At 47.6% G+C, this 23,616-nt stretch overlaps 1 protein-coding gene across 3 annotated transcripts in view; it reads right to left on the minus strand.

Annotated features, from left to right (window-relative positions):
- Positions 1–12,880: 12,880 nt before the first annotated feature.
- The window catches only part of LOC139234725 (transmembrane protein 150A), a 170,574-nt gene continuing 159,838 nt past the window's right edge, over positions 12,881–23,616 (minus strand). For all 3 annotated transcript variants that reach the window (XM_070865408.1, XM_070865406.1, XM_070865407.1), the window contains 2 exons: positions 17,983–18,160; positions 12,881–13,573 (listed from right to left, as the gene is read on the minus strand). In XM_070865408.1, coding sequence (XP_070721509.1) covers positions 13,338–13,573; positions 17,983–18,160 — 414 coding nt within the window. In that variant the 3' untranslated portion in view covers positions 12,881–13,337. The remainder of the gene's footprint in view (positions 13,574–17,982; positions 18,161–23,616) is intronic.

Below are 23,616 nucleotides of genomic sequence, written 5' to 3' on the forward strand. Positions count from 1 at the left end.
TCCAGGCCAAGTCCCCAATAAATAAAGGGAGGACCCCCATGTAGAGAGCACTCCATTGGGGACCCCCGCCTCCTCTCAACAGCTCTACAACTCTTTTAGTTGAAGACAAAATAAACAATTAAATCAAGTTCCCCCTGATTAAAAGGGGGGGGGGAGACTCCAAACAGTTTTCAATTGCCCTTTTTTGTGTTTTTTGGGGGTTTTTTTTGGGGGGGGGGTTTTGTGGGGTTTTTTGGGGCACTAAAACCACAAATTATTCAAGTGCCCCCTGGCTTAAAGGGAGGGGACACTAAAACCCGGCACAATAAAACAAATTAAACTTTAAAACATATAGAATCAAATTAAAATTTGGTTGCCGGGGGTAACAATGCACTCCAGTCCCTTTCGGTGCCCTCCTCTCGCGGAAGGCCGCGAGCGTACCGGTGGACACCGTGTGCTCCATCTCCAGGGACACCCTGGCTCGGATGTAACCGCGGAAGAGAGGCAGGCAGTCGGGCTGAACGACCCCCTGCAACCTCGCACATTCCATAAAAACATGGAACACGGGCTCTTCCAGACCGCAGAAATTGCAGGCAGCCTGGGAGCCCGTGAACCGGCTTAAAAACCATTTGCACGGGACTGCCCTGTGCACCACTCTCCAGGCCAAGTCCCTAATAAATATAGGGAGGACCCCCGTGTAGAGAGCACTTCATTGGGGACCCCCGCCTCCTCTAAACAGCTCTGCAACCTGTGAGCATAGTCACAGGTGCATACACTACAGTCAACCATCCTAAAATGATCGTGCCTCAGCCTCTAAGAAGAGCACCCTGCATCTATCAGCGTAACATTATTCCATCTCCTACACCAGCCATTTCGTGGCCTCTCAAAATGAGATTGCCAATTTAGTACCTGTTAAAGGTAGGTTTTTGTGCCGCAAGCCTTCAGCGAATCAGGACCGGGGTGAGACTGCCCAACATCATTATATATATGGGCCTAGAAAGCCGATGGCAACGGGCCCTTTTTTTACGTGGCTACGGGTCCAATATGGTGGACGGGAGGCGCTCATTATGCGCTGAAATTGCACCCCCCCTGCCATATTAGTAATGGCACGTAAAGAGGCTTTCAGGGCCTGTGCCATTTGAGGTCCTCCCCTTATAAAATTGGGATGTCCTGATACAGCCAGCTCTGGTCCAACTACGTTCAGTGAAACGTGGTCTGCATGGGACCTAAGCAGTCTCCTTGCAAGGATTGATAGAGGCCACCACAGCAATGGTAAGCTTAAAAACATACTTACCTGGACATGGAGCCCGGATATGCAGGAATGCTCCTCCCAACCCCACTGCAGTGCCAAGGACAATTGCTGGCCTCCGCTCAGTCCGCAGTCCCCAGTGTCACCCTTCCTCTCTCGATTGCTTCCCCACCTCCTTCTATCGATTGTTGCCCCACTATCTCGATCACTCCCCTCCCACCCGATAGAACATCCCCCTACCCCGACCCCATCACCTGCCTGAGGGCCACTGCTTGCTGAAATCCTCTTCACCAACGATCTGCCTGGTGACACCCAGCGGGCCCAAGTAATTCAAGTAATTGAGGCCCAAGGCCCAATAATGGGTGGACCTCAGGTTGACTGTGGAACCCTGGACCCAGCTTGATAAAATGCAACATCCCCACTGACACCTGGGAGTCCCTGGCCAAAAGCGCCCTAAGTGGAGAAAGTGCATCCGGGAGGGCGCTGAGCACCTTGAGTCTCACCGCCGAGAGCGTGCAGAAATCAAGCGCAGGCAGCGGAAGGAGCGTGCGGCAAACCTGTCCCACCCACCCTTTCCTTCAACCACTGTCTGTCCCACCTGTGACAGAGACTGTAATTCCCGTATTGAACTGTTTAGCCACCTGAGAACTTATTTTTAGAATGGAAGCAAGTCTTCCTCGATTTCGAAGGACTGCCTATGCTGGACCCAGCGTTGAGAGGATAATGTGCTAAACTACTAGAACAGCCTGTCCCCCACAGATATTCTTTTACAATCAATCTAAACTACTCCTACCTGACCCCTCCCTGTTTTTGGTTGAATTAAAATCTTTTGTTAAAAGATTCCCCAATCAGCTGTTCCCAGCGCGGATTGGGTCTATGCGGAGTGCATGGTGGGGAGATAATGGGCCCATGGTACCTGATTGTTTTCTGCTATTTGCTGGAGTGAGTTTGTTTAGCACAGGCGTGTAGAATCTTGCAGAACAGAAGGAGGCCATTCTGCCCATTGTGGCTGTACCGCTCTGTTAAAAGAGCTACGCAGTCCAGTCCCCTTCTCTTTCTCCCTGAGTTTTTGTTAGATCGGGGTACTATGGGTTACAGAACCAAGGCGGGTAGTTATGATATAGATCAGCCATGATCTAATTGAACGGTGGAACAGGCTCGAGGGGCTGAATGACCTACTCCTGTTCCACTATGCCCTGCAATTTTCCTCTTCAAGTATATATCAATCGTGTCTGTGCTGGCTCTTTGAAAGAGCCATACATTTAGTCCTACACCCCTGCTCTTTCCCCATGAACCTGCAAATTTCTCCTTTTCAAATATTTATCCAATTCTCTTTTGAATATTACTCTTGAATCTGCTTCCACCACCTTTTAAGGCAGCGCAATCCAGATCATAGCATTGCAGAGTAAAAATATTCCTCATCTTCCCTCTGGTTCTTTTGCTGTACTGGGATAATTTGCCCCGAATCCTTGTGGATTCAAAAGCGAACAAATAGCTTGGGAAAGTTTGCCTTGCATGCGTAACATAGATATCTTTGTCCGCAGACTCTGTAAAATTAGCTAAGTGAAAAAGCATTTAATTTCTGCTGGGTGGGCGCGGGTTACACTTAGATGGGAATCTTTAGGTTCGTTTGGCTCAGTGCCACATTTTGTCACCAGCTGGCCTTTTCTGTTGTTCCACTGCTGGCTGCCCACTTCTCACCTGAAAAATAGCCACCCCGCAGTCAGCGATCGGGTGGGGGTCCTCGGCTCTCCCATTGGCGTCTAAAACCTGCCTGACACAATCTTCTGTCGCACATACCTGAGTTGCACATATAATGCAAAATTCCTCAAGATATTCGTATGTTCTCTTCGGAATCCCCAAGGATTTGGGGTAAGTTCTCCCAGCACAGCAAATGACCCCGGCTAAAATCTACCCATTGAGCACCGACCGGGAATCGAACCGGAAATCTTTAGGTTCGTTTGGCTCAGTGCCACATTTTGTCACCAGCTGGCCTTTTCTGTTGTTTCTCCAGCTCATGGTGCATTGTGTATGAAGTAGCAGAACTGGAGCTAATTTATTGGTTCCCTGTGGAAAACTAGGAAAGTCGGTAGCCATTTTGAAGTGCGTGCGGCAAAACAGAACAAACGGGATCCATGGAGGTTGGCGACATTTGATGTTTTTTACACATCAGGTTATATCGGTCAACCAAGAAGATTGCTCAAAATGGCTGCCTCAACCCCATCACGTCGTTCGACAGCCCTGCTCGATCTTTCTCTACAATAGTTTGTCACTCAAACTGGGCAAGAGCTTCCCACTCTTCCCAGGGAGAACGGTGTGAAGTATGGGAAGGAGTCGCAGGTTGATTAACAGTCCGGCAGGCCGTGACAGGAACGCTCCTTCCATGACCGATCTTTGCTGGTGACCCTCTGCAGTGCCACAGTGGGCTCTCTGTAAGGCATAGGGCGCTGGGCTGTGAGTGAGGGGCTTAAACCTTCCACTTGAAAAAGACTGAGTTTCCTCCTTTAAGATAACCTTAGCACAGTTGCTCACAGGAAATTAAAGACGTTTTACAAAAAAGCAAAGCAAATTTCAAAAGTTTGCCACTCAGGTTCAGGTTCTTGTGACCCTACGGCACCTTTAACTTAGAAGGTTGAAAGGTTCACTCGGTTGATTCCAGAGATGAGGGGGTTGACTTATGAGGAAAGGTTGAGGAGGTTGGGCCTCTACTCATTGGAATTCAGAAGAATGAGAGGTGATCTTATCGAAACGTATAAGATTATGAGGGGGCTTGACAAGGTGGATGCAGAGAGGATGCTTCCACTGATGGGGGGACTAGAACTAGGGGGCATGATCTTAGAATAAGGGGCCGCCCATTTAAAACTGAGATGAGGAGAAATTTCTTCTCTCAGAGGGTTGTGGATCTGTGAAATTCACTGCCTTAGAGAGCTGTAGAAGCTGGGACATTAAATAAATTTAAGACAGAAATAGACAGTTTTTTAAACGATAAGGGAATAAGGGGTTGTGGGGAGCGGGCAGGGAAGTGGACTTGAGTCCATGATCGGATCAGCCATGATCGTATTAAATGGTGAAGCAGGCTCGAGGGACCGTATGGCCTACTCCTGCTCCTATTTCTTATGTTCTTATGAAAAACGTCCCAGTGCTCTTCACAGAGGAAAGGAGTGGGCACAGAGCCTTGGTGCAAAGTGCTTCAGTACCGAGGGACCTGGGGGTCCTTGTGCCTGAAACACAAAAAGTTAGTATGCAGGTGTTGTGAAGGGAGAGTCAGACTGAACACTGTGAGCTCAAAGTAAAGTGTGACCTCAGTCTTTTATTGCAGATCTCCAGAGTGCCTCTCCAACCTGTGAAGCCTTCTTAAATACCTGTGCTCCCAAGGGATTATGGGATCCCTTGGGACTCCAGGGGATGAGCCTTCTGGTGGCTGTACAGAGTAAATACAAATCACATATATAACAACATTCCTCCCCCCCAAAGTCAATAGTGTAACTATTTACAATGTGAGTCGATCTGGGGCCCTTCTTGCCCTGGTTGATTGTCTCGGTGTGAAAGCTGGTGTTGTTGAATCATTTGTTGGGCCCTCTGGGGCTGCTGTGCAGCTGGCCTTGCTGAGCTGCCTGGTGTGTTGGGCCCTGCAGGGCTGCTGTGGATGATGGGTCAACCATGATGCTCGTTGCCACTGGTGTGTATGTTGGGGGATCAAAAAAGGTAGGGTCCAAAGTGGGTTGCTCAGGATAGTCCGTGAATCTGAGTTTGATTTGGTCCAAGTGTTTCCGGTGAATGAGTCCATTTGAAAGTTGGACCTGAAACATCCTGCTCCCCTCTTTGGCCATGACAGTACTGGGAAGCCACTTAGGACCTTGTCCATAATTTAATACAAATACAGGATCATTGATTTCAATCTCGCGCGACACATTTGCACTACCATAGTATGCACTTTGTTGAAGCCGCTTGCTCTCTACCTGTTCATGTAGATCAGGCTGAACTAACAAGAGCCTTATCTTAAATGTTCTTCTCATGAGCAGTTCAGCAGGTGGAATCCCAGTGAGTGAGTGGGGTCTCGTGCGGTAGCTAAGCAGGACTCGGGATAGGCGAGTCTGCAGTGAGCCTTCAGTTACCCTCTTCAAGCCTTGCTTGATGGTTTGCACTGCTCTCTCTGCCTGACCATTGGACGCTGCTTTAAACGGGGCAGATGTGACATGTTTGATCCCGTTACGGGTCATGAATTCTTTGAACTCAGCACTGGTAAAACATGGCCATTGTCGCTCACCAGGACATCGGGAAAGCCATGTGTGGCAAACATGGCCCGCAGGTTTTCAGTAGCGGCAGCGGACGTGCTAGCCGACATTATCTCACATTCAATCCACTTGGAGTACGCGTCTACCCAAGAACGGGCCTGCATAGTCGACGTGGACCCCAGACCATGGTTTGGAGGGCCAAGACCATAAACTTAGCGGCGCCTCCCTGGGTACATTGCTTAACTGTGAGCATGTATTACATCTGTGAACGCAGGACTCTAAGTCCGCATCGATACCGGGCCACCTCATGTGGGATCTGGCTATCGCTTTCATCATTATGATGCCTGGGTGGGTACTGTGGAGGTCATTGATGAAGGTGTCTCTGCCCTTCTTGGGGACCACTACTAGATTGCCCCACAGAAGGCAGTCTGCCTGTATAGACATTTCATCTTTGCGCCGCTAGAACGGCTTTATCTCTTCCTGCATTTCCACTGGGACACTGGACCAGCTCCCGTGAAGCACACAGCTTTTGACTAGAGATAATAAGGGGTTCTGGCTTGTCCAGGTTTTGATCTGCCGGGCAGTGATGGGTGATTGCTCACTCTTAAATGCTTCCATAACTATGGCTAGATCTGCAGGCTGCGCCATTTCCACCCCCATGGTTGGCAATGGCAGCCTACTGAGAGCTTCGGCGCAGTTTTCTGTGCCTGGCCTGTGGCGGATGGCGTAGTTGTAAGCGGACAACATGGGCGCCCATCTCTGGATGCGGGCCAATGCATTAGTATTTATCCCTTTACTCTCGGAAAACAGGGGTATATGTGGCTTATGGTCATTTTCCAATTCGAATTTTAGCCCAAACAGGTATTGATGCATTTTCTTTACTCCATAGACACACGCTAACGCTTCTTTTTCAATCATGCTGTAGGCTCTCTCAGCCTTAGACAGACTCCTGGATGCATAAGCAACCGGTTGCAGTTTCCCGAAATCATTAGCTTGTTGCAATACACACCCGATGCCTTATGACGACGCATCACATGCTAGTACCAAATGCTTACATGGATCACACAACGCAAGCAGCTTGTTTGAGTATAACAATTTTCTTGTTTTTACAAAGGCATTTTCTTGGCTTTTGCCCCAAAACCATTCGCCCCCTTTTTTTGGTAATACATGTAGTGGTTCTAGCAGGGTGCTGAGACCAGGTAAGAAGTTACCAAAGTAGTTCAAGAGTCCCAGAAACGACCGCAGCTCCGTCACGTTCTGTGGCCTTGGTGCGTTCTCGATTGCCTCCGTCTTCCGTCTTCGCATTGGTGGGCCTGATGCCGTCCGCCGCAATCCTCCTTCCTAAGAACTCCACTTCAGGAGCCAGGAAAATGCACTTCGAGCGTTTTAACCTGAGCCCCACGCGGTTGAGTCGACTAATAACCTCCTCCAGGTTCTGCAGGTGCTCGACTGTGTTCTAACCTGTGACCAAGATGTCCATGTTTCCCTGGAATATCGCCGCCGCTGATCGGATTCCAAACGGGCATCTGTTATAAACAAAAAGACTTTTGTGTGTTGATGCAGGTGAGGGCCTTCGATGATTCCTCCAGTTCCTGCGTCATGTAGGCTAAAATCAGATCCAGCTTCGTGAACGTCTTTCCTCCTGCCAGCGTTGCAAAGAGGTTGTCGGTCTTTGGTAGTGGTTATTGGTCCTGCAGGGAGAAACGATTGATAGTTACTTTGTAATCGCCACAGATTCTGATGGTGCCGTCTCCCTTGAGGACTGGGACAATAGGACTGGCCCACTCGCTGAACTCGATCGGTGAAATAATGCCCTCTCTTTGCAATCGGTCTAGCTCGATCTCTACCCTTTCTCTCATCATGTATGGTACTGCTTTCGCCTTGTGATGGATGGGTCGCGCCCCCGGAATTAAGTGGATCTGCACTTTTGCTCCTTGGAATTTCACGATGCCTGGTTCGAACAGCGAAGGAAATTTGTTTAAGACCTGGGCACACGAAGTGTCGTCAGCGGGCAATAGCGCTCGGATGTCGTCCCAGTTCCAGCGTATCTTTCCCAGCCAGCTTCTGCCGAACAGCGTGGGACCATCGCCTGGTACCACCCAGAGTGGTAGCTTGTGCACCGCTCCATCATAGGAGACCTTTGGTAGCACTGCCAATTACAGGAATCAGTTCTTTAGTGTAAGTTCTTAGTTTCGTGCGAACTGGAGTTAAGACTGGCCTTGAGGTCTTGTTGCACCACAACCTTTCGAAAGTCTTTTTGCCCATGATGGACTGGCTCGCACCCGTGTCCAGCTCCATTGACACCGGGTTTAGTTCAACATTCAGCATTATCGGGGGACAATTCGTGGTGAATGTATGCACCCCATGTACCTCTGCCTCCTCGGTCTGAGGCTCTGGTTCATCGTGATCCTCTGTGGATCTGTCCTCCTCTGCAACATGGTGGTTTATAGGCTTAACAGGCTTAGTAGCTTGCCTGCACACTCGTTGGAGGTATCCCATTGTTCCACAGCCCTTGCAAATGTACTCTTTGAATCGGTATGAATGGAAACGATGATCACCATCACAGCACCAACAAGGTGTTAATGGCCTTGCATTCATCACCCTTGATTATGGACTCTGTGCCGTCTGCGGATGTGCAGATGCAGATACGTGTGACCTGCCCTGTATGTTACGATTCAAAAACAACATCATTTTGTTCACAGTACTTGTAGCAGCACTTGTGTGCTGAGAGATTTGCTTCGTATTGTCACTGGTGGCAATGAACGCCTGGGCTATCACTATGGCCTTACTCAAGGTTGGGGTCTCTACAGTCAAAAGTTTGCGAAGTATAGTTTTGTGACCAATGCCAAGTACGAAAAAGTCTCTGAGCATGTGCTCCAAATGTCCGTCAAATTCGCAATGTCCTGCAAGGCGTCTTAGCTCGGCGACATAACTCGCCATTTCCTGGCCTTCAGATCTTTTGTAGGTGTAGAACCGGTACCTCGCCATCAGAACGCTTTCCTTCGGGTTCAAATGCTCTCGGGCCAGTGTGCACAAATCGTCGTATGATTTCTCCGTGGGTTTCGCTGGAGAGAGCAGATTCTTCATGAGGCCATACATTGGTGCCCCACAGACAGTGAGGAGGATAGCCCTTCATTTGGCAGTGCTGTCTTCCCCATCTAGCTCATTGGCCACGAAGTATTGGTCGAGTCACTCCACAAAAGTTTCCCAATCATCTCCCACCAAAAGTTTCTCCACGATGCCCACTGTTCTCTGCATCTTTGGGTTCACTATCAGTATCTCATCGCCAGTTGTTGTGTATGGAGAAAGAGTCAGACTGAACACTGTGAGCTCAAAGTAAAGTGTGACCTTAGTCTTTTATTGCAGGTCTCCAGAGTGCCTCTCCAACCTGTGAAGCCTTCTTAAATACCTGTGCTCCCAAGGGATTATGGGATCGCTTGGGACTCCAGGGGATGAGCCCTCTGGTGCCGTACAGAGTAAATACAAGTCACGTATATAACAGCAGGTACAGCAAGTATTCAGGCAGGCAAATGGAATGTTGGCCTTTACATGTACAGAGTATTGGTGAGCCCACACCTGGAGCACTGCGTGCAGTTTTAGAGAAACTTAGAAAATAGGAGCAGTAGTAGGCCATTTGGCCCTTCGAGCCTGCACCGCCATTCAATCTGATCGTGGCTGATCCTCTATCTTAACACCATATTATCGCTTTTTCCCCATACCCCTTGATGCCTTTGCGTCTAGAAATCTATCTCCTTCGTAAATATTTTCAGTAACTTGGCATCCACAGCCTTCTGTGGAAGAGAATTCCACAGGTTCACCACACTATGTCCTGGTCTTCGTATTTAAGAAAGGATATACTTGCATTGGAGGCTGTTTAGAGAAGGTTCACTAGGTTGATTCCAGAGATGAGGGGGTTGACTTATGAAGATAGGTTGAGTAGGTTGGGTCTATACTCATTGGAGTTCAGAAGAATGAGAGGTGATCTTATCAAAATATATAAGATAATGAGAGGGCTGGATAGGTTGCAGGCAGGGAGTATATTTCTACACATGGGGGAAACTAAAACTAGGGCGCATAGTCTCAGAATAAGGGGCCGCCCATTTAAAACTGAGATGAGGAGGGATTTCCTCTCTCAGAGAGTTGTAAATCTGTGGAATTCACTGCCCAAGAGAACTGAGGAGGCTAGGTCATTGAATATATTTAATGCGAAGATAGACAGGTTTATGAGCGATAAGGGAGTAAAGGGTTAAGGGAAGCGGGCAGGGAAGTGAAACTGAGTCCATGATCAGATCAGCCATGATCTTATTAAATGGTGGATCAGGCTTGAGGTGTCAATGGCCTACTCCTGCTCTTATTACTTGTGTTCTTGTGTTGTTGAGGTCTGGCGAGGTCATCGAAAGCTTGGTCCAAGGAATGTTTGTGAGATGGGTTTCAAAGATGGGAAGGGAGATACCGACATGGGTTTGGGCATGGTGCACCAGAGAGTGGAGCTGAGGTGGCTGAAGACCCTAACACCAAAAGTGGAGCAATGGGAGGTGAGGGAGGGGAATGCACCCAGAGTGAGAGCACGGAAGGCCACAGAAGGTTACAGAACAGCTGAGGGTACAAGGCTATGGAGGGATTTGCAACGCATGATGAGGATTTTAAATTTCCTCTACTTGGCATGGTCACCAATGGGTTGGATATATGGAATCACATTGTTCACATTGCACCACCATACCCACGCCGCGATGCAGTCTCCAGAGAATACAACCACTACACCAGCAAAGACATACTGATCCAGGCCATCTTGAACAACCTACCACCAACCCGTCTCAGATCTAGAGGCCATTTTGGATGGTCGCCAAAGCCCTTCAGCGATCTCCCCTCAGCCTCGATGACCAATGGCGAAATGTGTGGAAGAACTGTGGCATACGGAATGGATTCCTTATCGAGGACCCCACAGTACAACCTGATGGATCAAACCTTCCTCACAAACAGTGGACAACCATCAACCGGCTCAGAACCGATCACAGTCGATGCTGCCACCTTCTCCATAGGTGGAAGATTAAAGCCTCCCCATTATGTGACTGTGGAGCTCCTAATCAGACCCTGGGACACATCATCGAGCACTGCCCTCGGAGGGAATTCACAGGCAGCCTACAAGATATCCATGCTGTTATATCGGAAGCTTTGGCCTGGATATCAAACTTGGATACTGACATTTAATTTGCTTTGCTACTACCATATGAAAGAAGAGTACCTTCTCTGCAAAGTTAAAGTGGCTTCGATACCACGGCCCCTGAAGTGCAAGTAAAATGTAGCACTTTCATTTGTAAAATGTCACTTGGTATATATTTCGATCTCGGGTTTTTAATGATGACAGGCTGGCTGGAGCTGCAGTCTGTATTTACTACTCAATCGGGCAACTGATTGACAAACAACTTTGCTGATAACACGGTTGCCTTTTTTCAAGCGCTTTAAACAAATCCAACGATGTAAAGTGACTGGTCTGTCACACATGATAGAGAGTGCAGCCTCATGGGCAGCCTGGTGCTATCAGATAGCACCATGGAAAGATAGGACATAGCTCTTGCTGCACAGAGTCCCTGATTTCTTCAGCAGCTGATACAATAACAACTTGCATTTATATAGCACCTTTAACATAATAAAATGTCCAAAGCGTTATCAGACAAAATTTGACACTGTGCCTCATAAAGAGATATTAGGACAGGTAACCAAAAGCTTGGTCAGAGAGGTAGGTTTTAAGCAGTGACTTTAAGGTGGAGAGAGAGGTAAGAAGGTGAAGAGGTTTAATGATGAAATTCCGGACCTAAGGGCCTAGACGGCTGAAAGCACGGTCGCCAATGATGGGCCGAATGAAATCGGGAATGTGCAAGAGACCAGAATTGAAATGTCGGAGGGTTGTAGGACTGGAGGAGGTTACAGAGTAGGGAGGATTGTAGGGCTGGAGGAAGTTACAGAGATAGGGAGGGTTGCAGGGCTGGAGGAGGTTACAGAGATAGGGAGGGTTGTAGGGCTGGAGGAGGTTACAGAGATAGGGAGGGTTGTAGGACTGGAGGAGGTTACAGAGATAGGGAGGGGTGTAGGGCTGGAGGAGGTTACAGAGATAGGGAGGGTTGTAGGACTGGAGGAGGTTACAGAGATAGGGAGGGGCATAGGACTGGAAAGGGTTACAGAGATAGGGAGGGTTGTAGGGCTGGAGGAGGTTACAGAGATAGTGAAGGTTGTAGGGCTGGTGGAGGTTACAGAGATAGGGAGGGTTGTAGAGCTGTAGGAGGTTACAGAGATAGGGAGGGATGTAGGGCTGAAGGAGGTTACAGAGATAGGGAGGGTTGTAGGGCTGGAGGATGTTACAGAGATAGGGAGGGTTGTAGGGCTGGTGGAAGTTACAGAGATAGGGAGGGTTGTAGGGCTGGTGGAGGTTACAGAGATAGGGAGGGGCATAGGGCTGGAAGGGGTTACAGAGATAGGGAGGGTTGTAGAGCTGTAGGAGATTACAGAGATAGGGAGGGTTGTAGGGCTGGAGGACGTTAGAGCTAGGGAGGGTTGTAGGGCTGGAGGAGGTTACAGAGATAGGGAGGGTTGTAGGGCTGGAGGAGGTTACAGAGATAGGGAGGGTTGTAGAGCTGTAGGAGGTTACAGAGATAGAGAGCGTTGTAGAGCTGGAGGAGGTTACAGAGATAGGGAGGGTTGTAGAGCTGTAGGAGGTTACAGAGATAGGGAGGGATGTAGGGCTGGAGGAGGTTACAGAGATAATGAAGGTTGTAGGGCTGGAAGGGGTTACAGAGATAGGGAGGGTTGTAGGGCTGGAGGAGGTTACAGAGATAGTGAAGGTTGTAGGGCTGGCGGAGGTTACAGAGATAGCGAGGGATGCCGGGCTGGAAGGGGTTACAGAGATAGGGAGGGTTGTAGGGCTGGAGGAAGTTACAGAGATAGTGAAGGTTGTAGGGCTGGCGGAGGTTACAGAGATAGGGAGGGTTGTAGGGCTGGAGGAGGTTACAGAGATGGGGAGGGTTGTAGGGCTGGAAAGGGTTACAGAGATAGGATGGGGCGATATGGACAGTAAGGATATTTATCAATGGAGGTGGGTGCTGAGTCAATGCCAGGTGCTTCTGAATTATGAGAGAATCATGGCCAGACACATCCTCAATGGGAAGGAGAAGGGAGGAAGGAGGCAAAGCCTAGACTAGATAGTTCTGCATGGAGGCAGGAGAATGGGGGAAAGAGGTAGATGCAGGGAAGAGGTGGCGGGAGAGCACAGAGCCAAGGCCGGAGGCTTCATCTCTAGGCCACCTGCCCTGCTCTTGGACAACTCCTGGTAGGTGGGATTGGTAATGTCTTAGAAACGGCATCTTCCCTCTCTGAAAGCGGAGGACGACACTGAAACAAACAGAATCAGTCACTGAGTCATTGATGTGTGAAATAAATGGAAATTGCATTTTAAAAAGTTAGCATTATAACTTCAGTTTGGTTGTTTAACTGTCCCATTTACAAGGGTCAGTGTTACAAGTATCTCAAAGACATCAAAATCCTTTGTCAATACTCTAAATGGTCAAGTAATTTGCTGCCATAAAATATATAATTCATTCTTCTGTTACAAAAATCAAAGTTTTATAAAAAAAATTAAATTCCGTATAAATGTTCCAAAAATACCATTGGAAAAGGAAAAGCTTGGTCCTCTCAAGATAGCTTCTGTGTAACAGTAGCCTTGATTGCTTCAAGAATCTGAGGTATCTAGTGATTTATTCTCCACAGTGCATCAGGCAGTAATGCTCCATAAATACCCCGGCCACTTGGAATTTTATGGACGTTTTAAGGCAGAGTTATGGATGTGTCGTAATAGTTGAACCTGCCTGTGGAGATCTTGAAGCCTAGATCATGGAGATAGCCTCTTGGTTGCGGTTGATGCGGTCTCTGTTGTTGTCTGATTTACAGTGGGTCTTCTCGTCTTTCTTTGCCAGCAGTTCACGCAAGGTGTTTTGAGTAATTGAGCCAAACTCCACAGCGAAGGTCCCATAGAAAAAGAGGATGATGATGGTGAAAACCCACTCGCAGATCGCTGCCGCGTGTTGGAGCTTAGAGCCCTCCTGAATGAAGAAGACCCCGCCTAGCAAGGTGGTTAAGGAATCTATATGACAGATTAGATTGGGTTGCCTTCATGACAATTTTCTAGATTACATTCTGGGTATAATTTCAGAACATATGAGGTGTTATTCCAGATTTGCTCTGCTTGACATTTCAGATCATATTCCAGATATTGTTCCAGACCGTATTCTAGATATTTTTTTAAATAATTGTTCACGGGATGTGGGCATCGCTGGCAAGGCCAGCATTTATTGCCCGTCCCTAATTGCCCTTGAGAAGGTGGTGGTGAGCTGCCTTGTTTAACGCTGCAGTCTGTGTGCTGATACCTCTTTAAACAGTTTGGTACAATTGGCCATTTCAGAATCATCCATACTGCTGTGGGTCTAGAGTCACATATAGGCCAGACCGGGTAAGGCCGGCAGATTTCCTTCCCTGCAGGACATTAGTGAACCAGATGGGTTTTTACAACGATCCAGTAGTTTGATCGTCACAATTACTGATACTAGCTTTTTAATTCCAGATTTATTTAATTAACTGTATTTAAATTCCCCAACTGGGATTTGAACTTTAGTCTCCAGTTCCTTAGTCCAGGTACATAACCACTATGCTACCGTTCCCATGATCCAGATTACATTCTAGATGTTGATCCAGATTACATTCTAGATGTTGATCTAGATTACATTCTAGATGTTGATCTAGATTGAATTCTGCAAACCAGAACTGTTGCTCCTCACCCAATGACAGCACCCATCATACGATTTGGAGCTGAAGCCTTGAAACAGAACTTTTCCAGTAAGACCAATATGAATTCCACTGTCAGAACCCAGAATGGTGCTTGTATGAATACACAGCATAACCATTTAAAGATTAACATTTTTGTCCTACAAACTAGTCGACTTTCCACGGCGATGCGCATAGTGGCCAGGGGACAGAAACAATATGCAATGTAATGCACAGTGTATTATTTTGCTGCTAACACATATGTGTGTCTGTTTGCGGCTACAAAAGTGTAATATTTCTTGACATGCTGTAGACGAGAATATTGACTTTATTCATCGAAGCTGCAGGCATTCTGGCTCCAGTACAAAGTGAATTTGAATGTATGTGTCAGTACTAGCATATCTTCCGTGGCATTGCTCATGGTGAGTCAGAAGATATGCTTTATTATAGAAACAGGAATGTTTCAAAGTGTGACAGGGAATGTGTGACAGGAAGTAAGTGACACTTGCAGGAAGTGTGCACTATAGGCAAGCATTTTAATGTGTAATGTGAATAGCTTTTCACCGTATATATTGACTTGGATGAAGGATTATAGTTACTTGTCCAAATTTGTAGATAATACGAGGTTTAGAGGCACGGCGTCGATGGGATCAGGAAGTTACAGAAGGACATGGAATAAGCGAGTGGGAAACCTATGGCAGATGGGAGTTCAATATTAGGAAGTATGAGGTCATTCACTTTGATCTGAATATTTTTAATGGTGAGAGACTAGGAACTGTGGAGGAGTACAGGAATTTAGGTGTCCATGTACACAAATCACTAAAAGCTAGTGCTGAGACACAAAAATAAATCAAAGAAGCTAGTAGAATTTTGGATTTTATCTCAGTGAGGACAGAGCTTTAGAACAACCCTGTCTATAGTATTGCGTGCAGTTTTGGGCATCGCACATCAGGAACAACATATTGGCCTTGGAGGGGGTGCATCAGAATGATACCAGGCCTTAAAGGGTTAAATTACGAGGATAGGTTACATAACATGGCTTGTAACCCCTTGAGTTTGGAAGGTTAATCTAAGGTCTTTAAAATGATAAAAGGGAATTTAACAGGGCAGATACAGAGAAACATTTCCCCTGATGGGGAATCCGGAATTCTTTTAAGAGTAAATTCAGGAAGCACTTTTTCATACAAAGGATAATGGAAATCTGGAGCTCTCTCCCTCAAAAGACTGTGGATGCTGGGGGGAGCAACTGAAATATTCTGAGACTGATGTTTGCTGGGTAAGGGTACCAAGCGATATGGTGCAAAGGCAGATAAAATGGAGTTGAGGTACAGATCAGCCATGATCTAATTGATTGGTGGAGCAGACCCGAGGCTGAATGGCCATTTTCCTACTAGGAGTTAATTATGATCTCTAATTATACATTGATACAAAACTTCACAAATTAACTATTTATGGAGAGTGGGCGAGAGAAGGATACTTAAATCTGTTTGTGCTGTTAAGAACTTTGATGACACCTTTGGTGGTTTTAGCTTCATATTGTTTTAGGGCTGTAATTACCCATCAGACCTCCACCACACTCTGGGTGGATAAATTTCCCCTCAAATCCCTCTAAACCTCCGACCAATTACTTTAAATCTATGCCCCCTGGTTCGTGACCCTTCCGCTAAGGGAAATAGGTCCTTCCTATTCACTCTATCCAAGACCCTCATATTTTATACACCTCAATGTGTCAAACCAGAGGACATAAATTCAAATAGAAAAGACAATTTGAAGCTGATATTCGAACTGTTTTGAGTTAGGTTACAAAAGGGATGAGCTTCAGTAGGCCAAGGCTACATCTGAAGATTAATTCATCAGTAATAAAAGGTTTTATAAAGCAGAAAATGCTGGAAACACTCAGTGGGTCAGGCAGCATAAGAACATAAGAAATAGGAGCAGGAGTAGGCCATACGGCCCCTCGAGCCTGCTCCGCCATTCAATAAGATCATGGCTGATCTGATCATGGACTCAGTTCCACTTCCCCGCCTGCTCTCCATAATCCCTTATCCCCTTATCGTTTAAGAAATTGTTTATTTCTGCCTTAAATTTATTCAATGTCCCAGCTTCCACAGCTCTCTGAGGCAGTGAATTCCACAGATTTACAACCCTCTCAGAGAAGAAATTTCTCCTCATCTCAGTTTTAAATGGGCGGCCCCTTATTCTAAGATCATGCCCTCTAGTTCTAGTCTCCCCCATCAGTGGAAACATCCTCTCCGCATCCACCTTGTCAAGCCCCCTCATAATCTTATACGTTTCGATAAGATCACTTCTGAATTCCAATGAGTAGAGGCCCAACCTACTCAACCTTTCCTTATAAGTCAACCCCGTCAACCCCAGAATCAACCTAGTGAACCTTCTCTGAGCTCTGTGGAAGGGATTGGTGAAAACACGACAAAGGTTGAGATTGGAAGGGGGGATGGGGTCGGAAGGAAGTGAAGGGGAAGAAGAATCCGGAGGTGTATTGGTATCTAAGAGTTGTTGAATTTTTTTTGCGGCCCTTGGTACCCGAAAATAAGTGTAATGTATGCACCTGTGAGTATGCTCACAGGTTTGTCGAGCTGTTGTTGATTCCAACTAAAAGAGTTGTAGAGCTGTTGTGTCCTTGAGATGGAGCACGCCCACTGGTACGCTCGCGGCCTTCCGCGAGAGGTGGGCACCCGAGGGACTCGAGTGCATCATCACTCCTGGCAACCAAATTTTAATTTGACCATTTAAAGTTTAAAGTCTAATTTGTTATGGCGAGAAAGCAGGAATGGGGTACTGAAGTTGCATGTTCAGCCATGAACTCATTGAATGGCGGTGCAGGCTCGAAGGGCCAAATGGCCTACTCCTGCACCTATTTTCTATGTTTCTATGTTTAATTGTCGGTTTTAGTGCCCCCCTTTTAATTAGGGGGCACTTGAGTAATGATTTATTGATTTACAGATTTACGGATGCAACAAAATAGTTGTAGAGCTGTTGTCTCCCTGGAGATGGAGCATGTGGTGTCCACTGGTACGCTCGCGGCCTTCCGCGAGAGGTTGGCACCCGAGGGACTGGAGTGCATCATCACCCCCGGCAACCAAATTTTAATTTGATTTAATTTTCCCTCCAAAGTTCAATTGGTTTATTTTGTCGGTTTTTGTGCCCCCCCTTTTAATCAGGGGGCACTTGATTAATGTTTACAACTAAAATAGTTGTAGAGCTGTTGCATTGTGAGTGGCTTAGCCAGTCAGGTGATGTTCACAAGACTCAATAAAACCCCAGCCAGTTGGGTCTAGGTCATCCACGATGAGGCAGGTGATTGTGGATGAACTGGTAATGTGTAGTGTGATTATTAAACCTTTTGTTAATAAAGCAACTAGTTCTTAATAGCAATGTGTTGCTATGAATTCTTAAGCAAAGAACCCAAGCAAATACATTACAGGAAGAACAAATATTTTTTGTTGAAGCGCTGGATGAGACGAAGAATGACATGGAACTGAGGAGCAGAATAGCTCTGGAATAGAGTGAGCTGGTGCTGCTGAAGAGAGAGGTTGAGAGTGGGTATGGTGTTAAGCACAGTAACCTTAGGGTCCTGTTGTACTACAGGCTCCAGTCTGAGATTGGATTCGAGCAATGTGTCAATGACTGGCGGAAGTTATACTGCCACCTCCGAGCACTGTTTAGAAGAAGTGCTCGCAGAAAGGATACTCAGTACAAGGCTGATGAAGGCCGCAATGGTGAGCAGGGCCCGACAGTGGCCTATCCGGTAGTCCAGTGAGTTCTTTGCTATCCTGTAGGTGAGCACGGACTGGAAACAGATGAACAGCATACTGCTGGGAAATCCCACTCCAGCGCCGACATAGTGTAAGACTTTGGCATTGTCAACCTGCAGACACAAGAGAACTCAGCTGTTAGAAAGTCACGTGCTGCACTTTCGATTAATCTTTCATCGGGATGTTACGTCCAGTGAATGAAGCATACCCTTCGCTTCCAGTCAAACTAAACACTGCATCCTTTTCTAGGAGTTGCTAACTAAAGGTTAACTCATTGACACCTAATTTCTGCCATAAAGTTAATCGAAGTACTAAAGAGCTAGGTAGGTTTTAAGGAGCGTCTTTAACAAGGAAAGAGAGGTAGAGAGGTGGAACGGTTTAGGGAGGGAATTCCAGGGCTTAGGGGCCTCGACAACTGAAGGCACAGAACTTGTATCTATATAGCACCTTTAACGTAGTAAAACGTTCCAAGTCTCGTCACAGCAGTGTTATCAAACACCATCCACCATTGACACTGAGCCACAAAAGGAGACATTAGGTGAAATAAAGCTCGGTCAAATAGATAGGTTTTATGGTCTTAAAGGAGAAGAGAAATAGAAAAGTGAGAGGTTTAGGGAGGGATTTCCAGAGCTTAGTGCCTAGGAGACAGAAGGCATGGCCGCCAATGGTGGATCGATTAAAATCGGGGAGGGGCAAGAGGAGAAAATTAGTGGAGCGCAGATATCTCAGGGTGGGGGGGGGGGTGGTTATAGTGCTGGAAGAGATTACAGGGATAGGGAGGGGCAAGGTAATGGAGGGCTTTGAACACAGGGATGAGAATGTTAAAATAGAGGTGTTACCAGGCCGGGAGCCAATGTAGGTGAGCGAGCACAGGGGTGTGGGTGCGAGTTTGCAGAGTATTGGATGAGCTCAAGTTCACTGAGCGTGGAACATGGGAGACTGGCCAGGAGACCATTGGAATAGCCAGGTCTAGAGGTAACAAAGGCATGGATGAGGGCTTCAGCAGGAGGTGAGCTAAGGCAGGGGCGGAGACAGGCGATGTTACGGAGGTGGAAGTAGGCAGTCTTGGTGATTAAACGGATATATAGTGGACAGCTCATCTTCGAGTCAAATATAACACCAAGGCTGTGAACAGTCTGGTTCAGCCTCAGACAGATGCTAGGGAGAGGGGTGGAGTTGGTGACTAGGGAACAGATTTTGTGGTGTTGACTGAAGACAATGGGGCCGAAATTGGCCCTTTTTTTAAAGAGAGGCATTAACGGGATGTTAAGGCCTTTCCGCCCAGGGGCAACGGTTGGCACGCCCGCGGAGCACGGAGAATGAAGCTGGGCGCTGTGGCCACCTTTAAAGGGGAGGGCGCACTACCGCGGCCATTTTTTAAATTGTCAGCCAACTCCTGAGTTGGCCCGACAATGGAGGCCACTAGTTCAGCCGGGCCGCCAACAGGCAGCCTGGCACACCCTCTTGGGTGCCAGGTAGCTGGCCCGGCCGAACCCACCCCTGATGGACAGTGGGCGCAACAGAGACCTCACAAGACCTCGCAGTGTTCCTCACCTTTAAGTGAAGGGGAGGCGCATTGCGACACATCAGCACGATGCAGCACGTACATGCTGACGTGCTCAGCGCGGCGCTAAATGACACCGCCCGCTTTCCGCCCTGCTCCTGACTCTGTTCCACCTCGCTCCGGACTCCAACAGCACCAGAGAGCGCCCGGAGGCTTCCTAGAAAAACAAATTGCCGAATATCACTCCATTCTCCGCCCCATCTCTACGGGCGCTAAATCTTCAGTTAATTCAAATTATCCGCCCCAATTCCGGCCCCAATGGTCTTCCCAATTATTTAGTTGGAGGAAATTTCAGCTCATCCAGTGCAGGCTGTCGGACAAGCACTGATAAATCAGTGAACGTGTAGCGGCCGAGAGAGGTGATGGTGAGGTGGAGCTGAGTGTCGTTAGTGTACATTTGGAACCTGACATTGTATTTTCGGATGATGTCGCCGAGGGGCAGCATATAGATGAGAAATAGGAGGGGGCCAAGGATAGATCTTTGGGGGTCACCAGAGGTAACGATGTGGGGGCGGGAAGAGAAGCCCTTGCAGGTAATTCTCTGGCTACGATTAGATAGATAAGAGTGGAATCAGGTGAGTGCAGTCCCACCCAGCTGGACGATGGTGGAGAGGCGTTGGAGGAGGATGGAGTGGTCAACTGTGTCAAAGGCTGCAGACAGGTCGAGAAGGACGAGGAGGGATAGATTACCTTTTGTCACAGTCACATAGGTTGTCATTAGTGACTTTGATAAGGGCCGCTTCAGTGCTGTGGCGGGGGTGGAAAACTAAGTGGAGGGGTTCAAACATGAAGTTTCCGGAAAGATAGGACCAGATTTGTGAGGCAACGACATGTTCAAGGGCTTTGGAGAGGAAAGGGAGGGTGGGGATGGGGCGCTAGTTTGCAATGACAGAGGGGTGGAGGGTGGGGTTTTGGAGGAGGGGGATGACTATGGGAGATTTGAAGGGGACGGGGAACAGTACCTGAGGAGAGGGTATCCATTAACAACATCAGTTGGGTGGTCAGCAGTTCACAGGAGTAGGGACGAGGCAGCAGAAGGTGGGCCTCTTGGACAAGTTGGGCTGGGGGAGAGCATGAGGGAAGATAGGAGGGAAACCAGAAAAAGATGCGAGTTCAGAGCAAGAGCAAAGGTGAAACTTCGGGATAGTTTGGCTTGGAAGGCTGAGGAAAGCTCCTCACGCTTGTTGTTGGAGGTGAGGGTGGAGGAGGCAGGCAGGGGAGGAGGGTTTAAGATAGTTTGTAGACCAAGCCACATAAGGAGATATTCAGGTGACTAAAAGCTTGGTCAAAGAGTTAAGTTTTAAGGAGCATCTTCAAAGAGGAGAGAGAAGTAGAGAGGCGGAGAGGCTTAAGGGGGGAATTCCAGAGTTCAGAGCCGAGCCAGTTGAGAGAAGAGATTACTATACCAGTAAAGAGATTATTTCAGCCTCTCTGTTGGGAGTGAGGAGGAAGATGATTCAAAGGACAAGGGAGTAAGGGGACAGGAAGACTCATCGAAGTACAGCAGGGACTAGGAAACACAGCACACAGGAACTCCAAGTCAGAGACAAGGGGAGGTGGTTTGTAATGAGATGCACAAGCACTGTTGAGGAGTAATGCATAGCAAACTTTAACAACAGAGGGCAGTGTACTCAGTCACCTCAACATATCGCACCAGCAAGCCTGTGTGATGCAAAGAGCTACAAAAGTGAAAAGCCTATCAATCATCAAGGTCAATGATTATTATAGATGCAAATAGAGAAACAGTGAGAATTTATAATCTACTAAAGGATTGCAAGAGAAGTCCTGCTCTGCAAACCTCTGAGGACCCTAAAACATGCTGAGGTGCACAAAGCATACCTGGTATATATATCACACAAACAGCAAGATTTGATGTCAGTCAAGTAGTCTGACAGCGCAGAGATATTCGAGGGGTCAGGACCGGCGCTAGAGAGGTAGAGCTGAGTGTTAATGGCATATGTGTCAGCTGTGTCTCAGTGGGTAGCACACTCACCTCTGAGTCAGAAGGTTGTGGGTTCAATTGCCACTCCAGAGACTTGAGCAGATAAATCTAGGCTGACCCTCCAGTGCAGTGCTGAGGGAGAGCTGCACTGTCGGAGGTACCGTCTTTCGGATGAGATGTTAAACCGAGGCCCCATCTGCTGTGGGACGTAGATCCCATGGCATATTTTGAAGAAGAGCAGGAGTTATCCCTGGTGTCCTAGCCAATATTTATCCCTCAATTAACATAACAAAAAACAGTTTATCTGGTCATTATCACATTGCTGTTTATGGGAGTTTGTTGTGTGCAAATTGGCTGCTGCGTTTCCTACATTACAACAGTGACTACACTCCAAAAGTACTTCATTGGCTGTAAAGTGCTTTGAGATGTCCGGTGATTGTGAAAGGCGCTATAGAAATGTATGTCTTTCTTTTACGTGTGGAAGCTGATCCTGTGTAGGATGATGTTGCTAGGGAGTAGCAGGTAGATGAGGCCAAGAACTCTGGAGGTGACTGTGCAAGGGAGGGAAGAGAAGGCATTGTTGGAGATGCAAGTAAGCCATAATGGAACTGCACGAGGGCACATTCCATGGAGCTGGACGAGGGAGGACAAGCTTTGGAGGATTGCATGGTCAACCCCGTGGAATGCTGTGGAGGGAGGGTCGAGATGTACAAGGAGAGATAATGCACCACAGTCACGGTCACAGAGGATGTTATTTGTGACTCCAGTGCTGTGAGCAAGGTTGGAAAGCAGACTGGGTACAAATAGGGGGTTACATGAGATATGGGCATGGAGTCTCGAGGAATTAACATTTAATCTCCAGGACACTGCCACAAGCAACCCAGGAGAAAATTAATTAGGAATTTTTAAACATTTTCTTTCAACATTTTTGTTTATTTGTTATAAAAATATCGGACATGGGATAAATGGCTGCTTGACTGACAGTGAAGAATCATCCAATCGGGTAATGAGGAGCCTCTTCACCTTCCGATTGGTGGAGTAAGGTGGTACACAATGAGGAGTGTGGAGGCGGGGCAGTTGGAGGCAGGAGGTCATGTGATGGAACCTCCAGGAATACGTCCAACCAGAACTGGCAACCCTAATTTTCTTTGTATTCGTTCCTGGGATGTGGGCGTCGCTGGCAAGGCCAGCATTTATTGCCCATCCCTAATTGCCCTTGAGAAGGTGGTGATGAGCCGCCTTCTTGAACCGCTGCAGTCCGTGTGGTGAAGGTGCTCCCACAATGCTGTTAGGGAGGGAGTTCCAGGATCTTGACCCAGCGACGATGAAGGAACGGTGATATATTTCCATGTCAGGATGGTGTGTAACTAGATGGTAGAGGTCGCGGATTTGCTTTCGAAGAAGCCTTGACAAGTTGCTGCAGTGCATCTTGTAGATGGTACACACTGCAGCCACGGTGTGTCAGTGGTGGAGGGAGTGAATGTTTATGGTGGTGGATGGGGTGCCAATCAAGCAGGCAGCTTTGTCCTGGATAGTGTCGAGCTGCTTGAGTGTTGTTGGAACTGCACTTAACCAGGCAAGTGGAGAGTATTCCATCACACTCCTGACTTGTGCCTTGTAGATGGTGCTAAGGCCATGGGGAGTCAAGAGGTGAGTCACTCAGAATACCCAGCCTCTGACCTGCTCTTGTTGCCACAGTATTTGTGGCTGGTCCAGTTAAGTTTCTGGTCAACGGTGACCCCCCCAGGATGTTGATGGAGATGGGGTGCTGGTTGGCTAGGACAGCAGAGTGAAGGGTTGCTTTTTGAGGAGAGCAGCAGTGATAATGATGGATTCGAAGGGGATAGGGACGATGCCAGTCTTTCTATGCAGGGCAATGGGAAAAGAGCGGGTGAGTGAGGCTAACTGGAGAGCTCTTTCAAAGAACTAGCATAGGCATGATGGGCCGAAGGGCCTCCTTCTGTGCTGTACGATTCGATGGTTCTCTTTACTGATGCTGAATGACCTGCTGTGCATTTTCAGTTTTTTTCTTTCTATTTTTATAGTCTATTCATTTCACACCA

The sequence above is a fragment of the Pristiophorus japonicus genome, chromosome 22 (genome assembly GCF_044704955.1).
Source record: "Pristiophorus japonicus isolate sPriJap1 chromosome 22, sPriJap1.hap1, whole genome shotgun sequence".
Classification (NCBI taxonomy): domain Eukaryota; kingdom Metazoa; phylum Chordata; class Chondrichthyes; family Pristiophoridae; genus Pristiophorus; species Pristiophorus japonicus.